This window comes from Varroa destructor, unplaced genomic scaffold (assembly GCF_002443255.2).
Source record: "Varroa destructor unplaced genomic scaffold, Vdes_3.0 BEIS01000007.1, whole genome shotgun sequence".
Taxonomy (NCBI): Eukaryota; Metazoa; Arthropoda; class Arachnida; order Mesostigmata; family Varroidae; genus Varroa; species Varroa destructor.
Window position 1 is genome coordinate 2,970,283 of NW_019211460.1, and position 13,719 is coordinate 2,984,001.

At 39.8% G+C, this 13,719-nt stretch overlaps 1 protein-coding gene across 2 annotated transcripts; it reads left to right on the top strand.

Moving 5' to 3' along the window:
- Nucleotides 1–808: 808 nt before the first annotated feature.
- On the top strand, nt 809–9,140 carry LOC111254024 (uncharacterized). Of its 2 annotated transcripts, none has more exons than XM_022814449.2 (9): nt 809–1,402; nt 3,186–3,313; nt 3,434–3,511; nt 4,191–4,288; nt 6,199–6,286; nt 6,529–6,657; nt 7,297–7,522; nt 7,905–8,041; nt 8,181–9,140. In XM_022814449.2, exons 1-9 carry the CDS (start codon nt 1,269–1,271, stop codon nt 8,303–8,305), a joined length of 1,143 nt encoding a protein of 380 aa, XP_022670184.1. In that variant the 5' UTR covers nt 809–1,268; the 3' UTR covers nt 8,306–9,140. The 2 variants fall into 2 exon arrangements, with proteins under 2 accessions (XP_022670184.1, XP_022670185.1); XM_022814450.2 differs by lacking the exon at nt 809–1,402 and adding an exon at nt 2,411–2,774 and having other exon boundaries at nt 8,181–9,138.
- Nucleotides 9,141–13,719: the final 4,579 nt, after the last annotated feature.

Genomic DNA, 13,719 nt, shown 5'->3' on the forward strand with positions numbered 1-13,719 from the left:
ATATATATTAGATAGAGAAAAACATATTTGTCTCGTATTATAGTATTGTGTATATATTATTATAGTAGTGATTCAATTTAAGTTTGGTACCTACAAGCCTCTTTAGGCCCAAAGCAATCTACAGGATCGTAGTGGTATCGTTTATTATGTAAGTGAGTATATGTTGTCACTAAAGAGGTTACATATCCATTTGAAACGATCAGACTGAATAAATATCTACTAAATTATAAGCCACAGGAGAGTAATTTTCAATATGTCACGTTTGGATTTCGAACTTCGAAACAGGTTATTGCTTAGGACCTTTTCATAGCTGGCAATGGCTTAGCGGTATTGGCACAAAACCGAAACATTACGACAAGTGTCGAAAACAATGACCGGTAAACTCCAGTCTTGTCAAACGACCGGTCTGATGTTGACGAAGAATAAGCGTAAATGATATGTTTTTTTAAGACGTTGATAGAACATTTTGCACAGCAGCGTCTATCATGTCCCCTTCGTGTTTTGTCGAATTTTCGAATTTAATAATAAAGGGGTTACCTTGCCACCTCATGGCTTTACAAACAAAAAGGGTTCCGTTTCCAAGCTCTATCACTACTTAGAATATTGACAACAAGTAGCTGATATGAATGGTGATGTTAAATTATAACAGCGAAACGTCCGGTGCAGAGGCGTCAGTGAAGTTCAGGAACTCAACCAGAGAGACGATATGCGAAGAGGCAATAAGAGGACAACGCATCATTTCTCGTAGATTGATCGAATATACTTTTCGGTCGTCTTCCGTCACGTTCTAATTCTTTCAAGCGCAACACGGCGAATTTGGCGTATGGCTTAAGAAGGTCAATAGCCAGTCAGGCTATTTAACGGGTGAGCACGGAATTTTGTTAAAAGTTCACCGAGCATCAACCAGAGAGGAATCTAAAAGCTGAACATCCTCGCCTCCGTCTGAACTGAAGTAAGACGTTGCTGATGCACACACCTAATGCGACATCATACATCGTTCAGTCACTGTCAAGAACTGAATAAGCGCCAAATTCGAAAGAGATCTATTGGCGCGTGACAAACATATCGGTGTGTGTTTCTTCGTGCGAGCTTACGTTTTCCCCACAGAAAAGCAGCTGGCTATTTGAAGTACCGTTAATCAGCCATACGGAGAAGTGTGATGGGTTGTTTTTTTGGGATTTCCACTATAGCTTCATAGAACTAGAAAGAACTGAGAGCCCGAAGCTATTGCTTTTTAAAGGTAACATCTCAAAAGCGAGATATTGTTGATGATGTCAAACCAAACCACGCGATTAGCTTACTTTTTTAAACCTTTATTGTGCTCAGCGGTTCTGATCTTGTTTTCTACCCGTGGATGGAGTCAATCAAGCCGCCCGCAACTTGGCTACTTCACCTTTCTCAGGTAAATTCATCAAGATCGTTCATTGAAAATAAAGAAAATCAAACGCCTTAGTTTTTAGGTAATTTAGAGAAAATCCACGTGAACAGCATGGCACGTCTTATTGTTTCATCGCAAAGTTCATCCAATAAAATACAAAGTATTGTAGGATCCTAGTAGGCGTATCACCTTCTGATTTGATAAGAACGATGTTCCGATTGCTAGGATGTCCTAAAGGTAAACAAAAGTTACTGTTTCACGATAACCTCAAATCGTTAACGCAAGCAAAGCGGGTGCATCGAACTGGTGTGATTATCTACCAAAGTTCGTAAGAGGTCCTACCATTGTTTAAGGTCACATTATATCTATGCAAGCAAAATGAATCCAGACAAAAAAACGGTTTGTCGATGGCGTCCACGTATCGGGAAATCACTAAAGATACCAGTGACCACACAGCAAACACAGATTTTCCTCGATGTTGTTGAGGCCTTCGATTGCATTGACGTAGAGTTCTTCTTCAATATCTATTTAAACACAATCGATTCTCATTTACAAATCGCTGGCGGATAAACAATTCCCTATATCTCAGACTATCTTGTGCTATCTTGGGTATCTGCGAAGGAACCCAAGCATTCAGTAATGATGATACGAATGTGCTCTGTAAGTAAAGTAGCTTCTCCACATATAGTAACCTCTCTGTAGCAAATAGGTATTACGGCTTTAGGGATGACATAACGCCTATACTGTTACATATCGGTCCAGGCCCGCCGATAGCCACCAAACCTTTGAACATGAGTGCACCTTGCATACTGATGAGTATACTACGTGGAAAATATGATATCTGTCAAGCACGCGTCTCTCTTTCACATAGACGGTACTGAAGTGGAGACACGTGCAAAGTCCTTCTTCCACGAACGGCTCACTATTTCACTTTATTCCTTGTTTCGCTGCGACATTGATAACCCAAATAGTTCCAAAGCCACCTCATCCCTATAACCCAGAGTACCGTGTATAGTTGGTATTTCAGCCATGACCTACGGAATTTTCGATTTTCCCGTATGCTTACTGCTACTGTATCGCAGTACTATAAGGCAGTCTCGCTTCCGCTTGTTATCTGGTGAATGCTTAACGGGCAAGGCTTGCGGCGCAGCTTACTCGCAGGTGCTTTGAGGCTGGTGTCATTCTGAATTTCGCTAGACTTTATAAATTCTTCGGCAAGCTTCACACTGGTTAATTTTGCGTACTTGATTACCAACTTCCCATCAGGTGCAAAATCCTCACCTTGCAAATTACAGTTCGTGTCATCGTCTTCAGTTCAGCCCTGTCGTTTAACGAACTGCACGGCCCACAACGGGCTTTCAACATATGCACCTTAGAAATACAAGCAATCGACAATGTAAGCAACACCTAACCTGACTATACATACACCGTTGAGGCTACTTTTAAGAAGCGATGTGACAAACTAGATCTACACAAGTCTATTGTCATAACTTATCGGAAGCAGACGCGGTAGCTAACTACTCTTTGTACAGGCTGCTGAGGGAATGGGGTTGAAATGTATTATGTTCGGTCCATACTTCCCGACACGCATATTGAATATATTTATTGTCTCTAAATACCGTTTGCTTCTGGTAAGTACTCACGAAGCTAGGCAGCAACAAACCATTCTTGATACAGGCTAATACTCGTTCTCTTTGGCCTACGCCGATCTAATGAGTTATCTCCGCACATCTGGGCGGGAAGAACTGGGGAAATCCATCGGTCCATTTCAACCTACCTGCCTAATGCTTGCTAACCTATGTTCTAGGTACAGAAATCAGGACTGTTTGGGGGCACAAGGTGAAAATGGTACGTGCATTACCCAGAACGACTGTGATAATCGACAGGGCGTTAACGTTGGTTTTTGCGCCGATGGCTATGGTGTTTGTTGCCGAGGTAATTTTTTAACTTAACAGAAAACCTTACCATTTTGTGAACGTTGACGTGCAGTCTTGAATATTATCATTAGTAACGTACTACTGATTTACTAGAAGCAACAATACCAATCTCTTTCAGTGTCGTTTACGTGTAAAATGACTAACGAAAAAAACGAAACGGAGTTCGTTAATCCATCATATCCTTCTGGTGACACCGGTAAGAGAAGCGAGTCTGAGCCTTATATAAACATCATCATTCAATTGAGCCATAAAGTGGATTCTTACTACTATTCTGTATAAATCCTTTTCGAAATAATTCTATTTTTGTAGGTCCGACCTATTTCGATCCGTTGTCTTTAAGTATTTTTTTGTGGTTCGGCATATCCTCGAATTTAATGCAGTACTACTGATCGGTAACGACAACTGTATACTATTTTTATGCACAAATAATAGTTCGACCCATTTCTCGTGATCTCACCGGGTCATGAGTATTACGCAGTTTAGCAATATTTATCATTGGAAAATAGCACTAATCGTTTAAATCGTTTTGTGGAGCTCGTTTTGCAAGGTTGCTAACGGTTCTCGACCTCGATGGTGGGGCGGCAAGTAGGCGCTCAACTGCAGAAGACCTTGTTTTGTAGTAAAGCGTATAATATTCGAACATGCGATTTGATGGCAGCTTAATTAAAGAATGACATTTTATTTTTGAAACACTTGACGAGGAACTGTCAAGCAGATTGGCTTATCGCCTCCATGCTTTCACACCTTTTGATTATCGTCCTAGTTTCATCTTTCATTGTAACCAAGGCCTGATTCTGTAATGGCGTTTGCCCTAGCAGCGTATCCAGATGCTTTGCAAATGTGTCTTTTATCAATGCACGCTTTTCTATTGCTAGGGACGTCGACCTGCGACGTGACTATCGAGAAAAACTCCGATATCTGTCAGATTCGCCTCGACTTCATCGAGTTCTCGTTAGCCCAACCCGATTACAAGGTAAGATGTTAGAACTTGTTGAAAGCAGGGGTACTTGTTTGTGGAACTGTTGCCGTCTGTTAAGTACAATATTGAACTGCATCGGTAATAAGACGAATATAGGTAAGGATGTTCCCTGTAAAGCACTGCTGCTCAGAATGCACCGCAGACACGCAGTGCATGTGCAGAACGTTTAAAAGGTGACACAATTCTATAGAAACCTAACTCAAATTTTAGACTTCGGAAGACCTTCCGTGCAGTATTTTTTTTTTGCCAGCAGTTGGCGTAACATGTATTTCAGACACAAAAATAATCCACGAAAACATTCGGCAAAAAATGTGAAAGTTTTATTAACATCGCAATGGACAAGTGGAACTTGAAGCATGGATTGTCATTCTCTAAAACACCCGTAGTAAATTTTTAACTTTTTTATTCTGAAGTACATCGTTTCTATCGAAATATGTATTGGGTCCTTAATTATAAAATATGGTATAGTAGCTTTTTAAACTTTGTTCTCACAGGCTTTGTTCTTCTATGTTCAGTCGGAGTATGCGCTACTGTTACCTACAACCCTCTGCCATTATATGATGAATTATTTATGCCACTGCTGTAAACGTCTGGAGTACGAGAGCCGATGAAATTCTGAAAGAAGGATTCAGCACCACTCTGTAATTTTAATAACTTCCTTATTTGAAAGCACCTAAAAACAATGGTAATCCGTAGAAGCAGTGTCTGATCAGTATGATGGATGGTAAAGGGCCTCCGATTGTAACTTTTGTACTCCTTCCATCGTGATCCCTGTACGATGGGGTCGAATGATAGCAGTAATTTACCCTCTGTTTTCTAATATTGTTCGCTTAAGTAACTTTAGCCGCAAACGACACAACCAGGGTCCATGAAGCTGTAATGGATAGCATCTGCACCAAGGCACCAAACAGACACGATGAGCCATTGTAGTAGCTCATTTTTCGTAAACTGGCTTTCCGCTAGTACAGTTGCATTTACTGACGTAACCCTTTGCGATTGTCGCAGAAGATCAATCTTTCATTACAGGTACAGGTTCGCCGCAAAGATGTATCGTTGTCGCAACATAAGAGCAAAACCCAGCAAGCGCCTATACGTCCCTGTTTTTGATCTTGGGTTAAATTATGCGCCACCTATCTATCCAGTTCTTTTACCTTATGAATATGTCTGTGATCGTATTTTTGTATTCACCAAGCCTGTATGTTAGCATGAGTGCTCAACGAAACGTGGGTCAGATTTTTCGTTGACCACGTTCGCAGGGGGGTCTTCCACGAACTTAATCTTCGAGTAGAAAATTTTCTTATCGAAATTTAATAAATGGAAACAGTTCATGGTGTTTGTAGGAGTAAAACCTTTACCAAATACAAAGCTTCTCCGCCAGGCTGTCTTTGTCGTTATAGTTTCAAGGTAAACTAGTATTCGTAAACTATTTTAACTTTTTGCCTTTTCATGATTCGTCAAAAACGTTTGCTAAAAGTGTCCGAGTGATGAACAGTCGTAAATTTCAAAGAGTACATGTGCATCTTGCGTACCAAACGAAAAGTGTCGCGAAATGTCATACGGAAAGCCTCAGCTTGAATGTAAAATTAATAACTCATATTTGTACGATAAAAAATTATTCCTTTGTCTATCTCCATTCTACGAATGTCCTCTGAATACGAGCATTGGGCCTCGACCCAGCAACCGCTGTCACTGAATTCTGAATTTTTTCGCGATTACCTTAGTAGACTTAGTGCGCTTGACTCTTCTGCCAGGTGGGTTGAAACGAATGTACTGCCCTAAACAATACCCTCTACACTTTTTCCTGTGCGTTTAGATTTTGATAGGGCTTTAGGTTTGTTCTATTGTTTTCTATGATATATGAGGACAACGTGTTCATAATATGACTACAATTGTTTTGACTTCAGGGCGTCTGCTCGCATGACGCGTTCATGGTCCGCAGTACAGTCGGTGAGAAATTGCCAATTCTCTGTGGCGAAAATAGCGGACAACATAGTGAGTCATTATTTACTCTCTAAATGGTCCTTCGACTTTTTTCAAATAGGACAAACTACTCAAAAGGCCATCTTGTTCATAAGAGCCAATATGAAATCTGAGACGATTGGCTATATTATTATTTCTTAATTAAAATCATATGCTTCCGCTCTGTATTTAGTTATCGTCTTTAAACACAAAATAGATGATCTTCTCAAATAAAGGCTTTTTTTTTTCTATGTTTTGTTCTGCCCAATAATCAGTGTACGTCGATGTAGGACGTCAGTCTGGAAATCCCGTCGTGTTGAGCGTCGTTTCAACTGGGTCTTTGACACATGCACGTAAATGGCGCATTAAAGTATCTATGATCCCCTGCGGAAGCCTTGATATCGGTTAGTTAAAGGCACTTTTTAAAATAACGAATTTTTGAAATTCTATGTGTCACAGATCAGAGTTGAAATCAGTAGCCGTCGGCTTCGGCTCAGGAACCGGGTCCGTGACAGGTTTGGGCCATCGTAATTATCCAATAAGCCGCTCACTTTCGTTAGAGCAGATTTGAACGCCAGCTTAATAGAACATTTATCATAAATTATTTATGACGGGGCTCCAGTTCGTGGATTAGGATATTGGCCAGTAATATATATGGAAATTCACTTTTTTATTTGTTCACTTACATCGTTGCCTCCTATCCATGTTTATTACTATACTGGGCTTATCAGTGACATATCAACCGTGTCAATCTTAAGTCAGTAACGACTATAGTAATCTAAATTACGTCTGTCCAAATTGTATGTAGGCATATAGATTGTGTGAAATTCCGTAACGCCAATTTGAATTCCGTAGCTGTAAAACGTATTGACACATTTACTAAGAGCCCGATTTTATATAGTGGGGCATTCTTGACCAATCGTATTAATTGTTAGGGGCAATTGGGCCGTTGAAAATGGTTTACCTAATAACAGAATGACAAATGCCTTATGCCAAACGCACCGTTCAATCTTTTTTTTGTGGAAACGCTTACTGCATATTAGTGCCAGCTGGATGCGTCCAATATTTCCGATCACCGTCGTCTCTCGTGCGCTCGTTCAACTACGGCCCAGAAACGGACAAGGTTATTCGTTATCCTGCCAACACGCGCTACGCAGTTTGCCTTCGTGTGGAGGAGAATTTTTGCTCAATCAAATGGGAGACGGAAACGGCTATAATGAGATATCCCAGTGGCTTTGAAGGCAATAGGACTTCGTTCAGTTTCGGCAGGTCTGCAATAGTCGTCTACTCAGAGCCATTCTGTTGTATAAATATTAATCTAGTGGTTAATATAAATCAATTTATAGGCAATCATCATGTATATCATATAATCGCAATTTTGAGCTTATTTACTAACAACACTGAGCGTTCGATTGGTCGCGTTGCAGGAGCATCAGGACAAAAAATAAAACGATAGGCAGTAAAAGTTGTCCCGTTCGTAACACAGAAAAAAATAACATTTTCCCTTTCTAAAAGGCACAATCCGTGACGCATACTTTACACATTGAAAAAATTGCCCAATATCAAAAAGTATAAAAAGCTAGATAGATCGTTTGATAACTCGCAGGAATCGCCATGATATGGATAGGTCATTGTATTGATTGTTTTGTAGGCCTTATGAAAGTGGGGCATCTGGAGCAAACTGCGAAGGTGACTTTGTGACTATTGAACAGGGATCGACGTACGGTATGGGACCAGGCGAAGACCGCTTCTGCGGCACCAAGTTACATGAGAAAAATGTCCTCATATGTAAGTGGCCAGTGTTTTCACTGAATTCAAATCCAAACAGGGGCAAATCAGAACTATCTGCTACTTACACGTTACAGAAGGTCGAAAAAAGATCGGCACATGATTGTTCAACTAACGAGAGCCATTTTCGATGTTTCAGCACACAGTAAGCCATTTATAATGCGTGTTACCTCAAGTTCAGATCCGTCACTCGGAAGAAATCCGGCCGCGTTCGCTCAGTCTGGGTTCTCGTTGCGCTATACCCAGCTTCCCTGTGTTGACTAACCGAATGACCTAAAATAAGAATGCGACTATGTACTTCATCAAAAACGTATTGTTTCATGCACGGCATCTAAGTACGGTGACGATACGGCTATGGAAGGTCAATAGTTAAGAATGATTTGTCATAGATCCAATTTTAAATAATCGCTTTCATAGCTATGATATTGCTTGTACCATAGTATATAGCATTTGTCTCTTGTGTATACTGTCTTTAATAACTGAATACCGAAGAGTAACGTAACCTACCTGTGCCTAACTTTTTCAATCCGTTACGGAAGCAGCAAGCTGCATTGAACACCGCTACACAAAATACGTTCGATTATCCCTGTTATTCTATGTAGTGAGTAGCTTGATATCAGGCATCGTTCAACGCTTACGATAAAGTCCATTTTCGGTGCTGGTCTCATGGTCATAGCTAGCTATAGTTACCAAGTAATACTGTATTCGAAGATTTGGCAATAGCATTCCTAGGTTGTATGCCGAAGGTATCTACACACTATTTTTCGCAAAAATTACCAATACAACAATGGTACTCCCTTTGTACGATATACGTTCGCAATAAAAATTATTATTTTCAAATAATCTCGTGTCTTGCCGAACTTGATAGCTGACATCGTTGAACGGTACACTCAAAGCTAAATTCTCATAATGTTTCTAAGATAAATAAACCCTTTCCATCAATAGCGGCGGCGTTATCTCATTTCAACCTAAAGACACTCATGAAATTAGGTTCTGCCAGCCATGTTTGCTAGAATGTAGTACCAATGACTAGAATCGGTAGAGTTTTTGAATATTCAAGGGTCCAGTGGGAGTAGGTCATTCAGCCATTGAAAGGTAATATAGCTAGGGTGAATATAGACTAGAGCTAGATATATTTTATCCCGGACTAACCGGGTCCCTTCCTTTTGTGGCAGAAGACTACTTTACTGTGTTCTATGATTTCACGCAATTGTCCTGGTGTACACTTTGTTCCTTCAACTTGAATAAATAAAATTTACAATTTGAATAAAATTTAATCATATTTTAAGAGGTGACCTAAAAACTGCGAGACCAATATGCAAACTATACAGAAAGTCAGCTCTGATACCTAAAGCGAGGAATACATCTGGACGGATTTCTTGAAACTGAAGTTCTGAAGAGAATTTTATTTGGATGACAATATTCCAACATCACTGGGACATACCATCGACAGTACGTTATAACATGTTGATTAATAATTATACCACGACTGAAAAGTATACGGTATCCTATTTAAGTATCCTAGACGTTTTGTAAATTTTAGGCAATGTCGCTTGTAAATATAGCATACAATAAATAGGTTTGTTAAGAAACGCTAGAGATTGCCAGGTAAGGCTAGCTCATATTGTTCTCAATTGTGATTCGCTAAGTAGCTCTATTGTAACGGGGCGTCATGAATAGCTCAGCGTCCCGTATTTTCCAGCAACAGACAGTAATATTTAATCAAAGGCACTTTTCTAATCAATGTCTAACCCTCAGCACACACTACGAATAACAGTTGAATGCGGACGGAGCGGTGTAAAGAAAAACTAGGGTAGTCAAGGCGATTCTTGGGTAAGAAATATGTGTCACTATTTGTTTCAAATATAGCATAAGATATAGGTGACTGCGACACAAATCTGTCATTTGCACCATTGGTGTCCAGGTTAAAGAAACCTGTAACATAAAAAATGTTACAGTATTTTGTAAAAATAAATCTGAACCCCTCGAATATCGATTCAAGAGCTTGCCTAGAATACGAGTCCTTTGTAGTTATTCGATTGATGGGGAACTCGACGACAAGTAAACCTAAAAACGCCTTTTATATCCTTTAGCACTAGATTCAGAGCACTGAGCTTGCTTAGTTGGTATTAGGCAAATTAAAAACACAAAAAATCATCACAGAACTAACAATATCATATTAATTATCTATTACAACACTTGTACCCCGCACACGGTTCGAGCAATCATCAACCTTGCCGAAGTTAGTCACTTAGGGTTCCAAAAAACTTATCTTGATCATTGACAGTGTCGGAATATATTCGCCGGGAACAGTATGTGCTATATAATAAAACTGTGTTATGATGATTTCTGCTCGAAAAGCCACCCCAGCGTAATGGATAGTGTTGCCGGTATGAATCAAACGTAGGACGTAAAGGAATTCGATGCGAATCAAAAGAAACGGAAACCTCCCTTCCATGACCGACTAATCTTCATGTTTTAAAGAAAGATTATCTCGATATAATGAGTTCTGATTCGGCAATAAATTACAGCATTTTTCAACGTCCAAGATAAGAGGACCAACAATGTCGATTCAATGATACGTTTAGACATTTTACGAGTGCGCAATAAAAGTTAAAAAGGCTTGCGGAAGGGTATGAGCTCTGCCCCATTTTACAAATCGCAGCAATCGCCACATAAGGAGTCCGGCAACCGGCTATATATATTTCGACATATATTCGTTAACACCATTGATTTGAAGTCAGATTATGAGGAAGAAAAAATTATCAGAAGACGATATGAGGCGGTAAAGATTCGTGCAGCATTTCTACTGTCTTCGTATATGCCGACGCAACTATATGGCAAACATGTAAAATTCAACCGTATTTTTTGGCCTTTGCCAGCAAGGCCCCCACCATTTATCGAATTAGCACGCACCAAATACACTGCCTAATTTCTTTATCTATGCTTATGCGTTTTCCCTTGTTAGTCAGCTGTTGAATACAAAATCGCTTGTTATTAAACGCCTTCTCAGAATTACCAAAATTTCGTACCAAACGTTATTTCGAATGTCGAAGCAGCATGCGTCTTATATATGGAACATTATATGCTGCCAGATACTTTATAAGCATCGAAAACGTTCATCTGCTTTATTGCGTCAGCCGCGAATTTGTCCAACTTGTCCTACTTAAGTCTTCTATCGAAATCTCAGAAACTACTTCTAATGCCCACAACGAATAGCGTGTGCCGTCCGTTCTCATGATGATATATTAGTTACTGTACAATTACCGCTGTACAGATACAGAGAGCTGACATTATTTCTCCATACGATCGTCAACGGTGGATAAGACATGGCTTAATGACGGTATTCGCAGAGAAACCAATCGAATATATGATGCTTTGATCCTATGCGCCATCGTATCTGACGTGCATCTGATTAACAGACGACGCTGCCTCTGCTTAGTTAGCACGTTCTTCGGCCAAGGCTTAAAGCTATTTTTATGGTTTCAGGGTTTGGCTAAAAGTTTGCCAAGCTATACTTTTCTCTTTTTTCTAACATGGGGCAAAGCACAGTTTATAGACAACATCCGAGAGCTAAGCACGTCTACAGTGAATAACGTTCGTACACGGACGAACATTGAGCCGAGCAGTAGTTTTAGAACTACAAACAGCAAGAAGTTTTTGAATCATTTCTATTCGGTAGATTCGTATTCGGTCGCAATATATCGCAAATAGCGATAAAATAGATAAATTGCACGATAAATTACAAACTTGAATAGAAAACAAACTACGTATACGTCTATTGCGTATGCCCAACGGTAGTTGATTCTATCGATTGATTTCGAACCCGTATCTCAATAAATGAACATGTGGTAAATGCAAAAATTTACTATTATTAGTAGTGTATATATAACCCTTTTCCACGCATAGCAGCAGAGGGCATTTTGTGCCCAAATTGGAAAAGTTTATCCTTGAAATGTCGAAGATTCAACTAATCTGTGCGAAGTATGTTCATCTAGACAAGTTTCCGACCCATTTGCTCCGAGGAAAATTGTCTCTTTCAACATTTGGACCTTTATGCTTCAGGTTTGACGTTGGCACTGAAGAATTTTGTGTTCATTTTGACACTGTCCGAGTGGCCTGTATTTTAGTTTACTTTCTATTTATCACTATGGGAAAATTAACAAATTTTATAACGGTTATTTGTCAGTTCAAAAAAGATCAGTTGTCTCAGTGCACTGAAGTTCTGCGCTTGTTTAGTCTGCTAACTGCATTGGACATCGTGCACGACGGAGGGTATTGATACTCATGTATGCTTGCTTGTTTCTGATAATAAGCATCTATCTGTACGGTTGCAAAGGGTCGAGTCGACTTCGTCGATTGCCATCGTTAAGAATAAGACGACCGTAGCGGATTCTGCTAGGCAAGAGTGAACAGAACTTCGAAGAATGGCATTAGGCTTAACTGAAACCTTTGGTGGGGTGCTTGCCATCCTCTATCTGAGCATCTCCTGTCTACTCTACATTGACGACGTTTATATACCCCACTCGAAATCGTTCCGATTCGCCCATTTCGTTTGGCCAGAGTTGCAGATTGTTATGCTAAACGTGATAGCTTGCATCCTGAACAGATATTAAAAAACAGCACTGTCCCCGTAGCACAGGTCTATGAGGCTTTTTCGATAAATCACAACGAGCTACAAACAACACACGTAGGCGTATTGGAAGGTTTCTAACATTCAGTCATTCATTTTCGTTTATGATTCCAAATTGTTCCGTGCGTACGAGTGACTTTCGTAACCAGTGTTGCTGCGTTATTTCAATATGATCACTGGCTTCCAGCTAAGCCCAACCATGATAAGCTTTTCGGCGGAACTAAAATAATTTTTCACTGGCCGAAAAGCTGCTGGGGCGAATGAAAAATGATTGCGAAAATGGACCTTCAATCTGGTAATTCTCGAAAGATGTCAATACCTAACTGAATTGCCGTCCTCGTTATTCTCAGGTACAAGCCTGGAGCATCTTTGTCGTTCAACCGAGCACCACCCACATACTTTCTTTGACTTATGTATAAGCATTACTTCAAACGATTATTTTGGAAAGCTTTCAAAGATTTCCAACTAAACTGTTGACGAAATCAGACAGAGCAAAATCATCTTTACGTATCATAACTACAGTGTCTCGTCAATAACCTTACGGCACGGGGTGGGCTCACTGCAAACAGAGTTGCGTTACAAGTTCTCTTTTTGTTAACGAAACTTGTATAATTTGTAACGAAATAACGATTTTGCCATCGGCCGTCAATTCCACTAAGATATCACGCTTTCAACGTATTTCAAGGAACTGCTAAGAATTTAAATTGTTTCCGACAGCTTGAGTTGTAGTGAAGCCTTCGAGGCGTTCACTAGCTCTGCTGCAGGTCCTGTAGTCTCAATTGTTTTTCAATACATACAGTTTGTTTGTACGTGTTCTTGACCCAGTTAATCTAGCAGCTACCTGTCAAACCCCCTATCTCTGAAGATATTAATTAGCTTATAGACGGTATTTTTTTTTTATCAAATTCGACCGTTAATAAAATGACGACGATATTTTCCAATCGGCTCTTATCCAGTGTAGCATTTAAGTTATTCAACAATACGCAGCAGCTGTTTTCTCCGTAGCTTTTTTCCTAGTAAATAAATAAATGCATGCAGTCAAGGA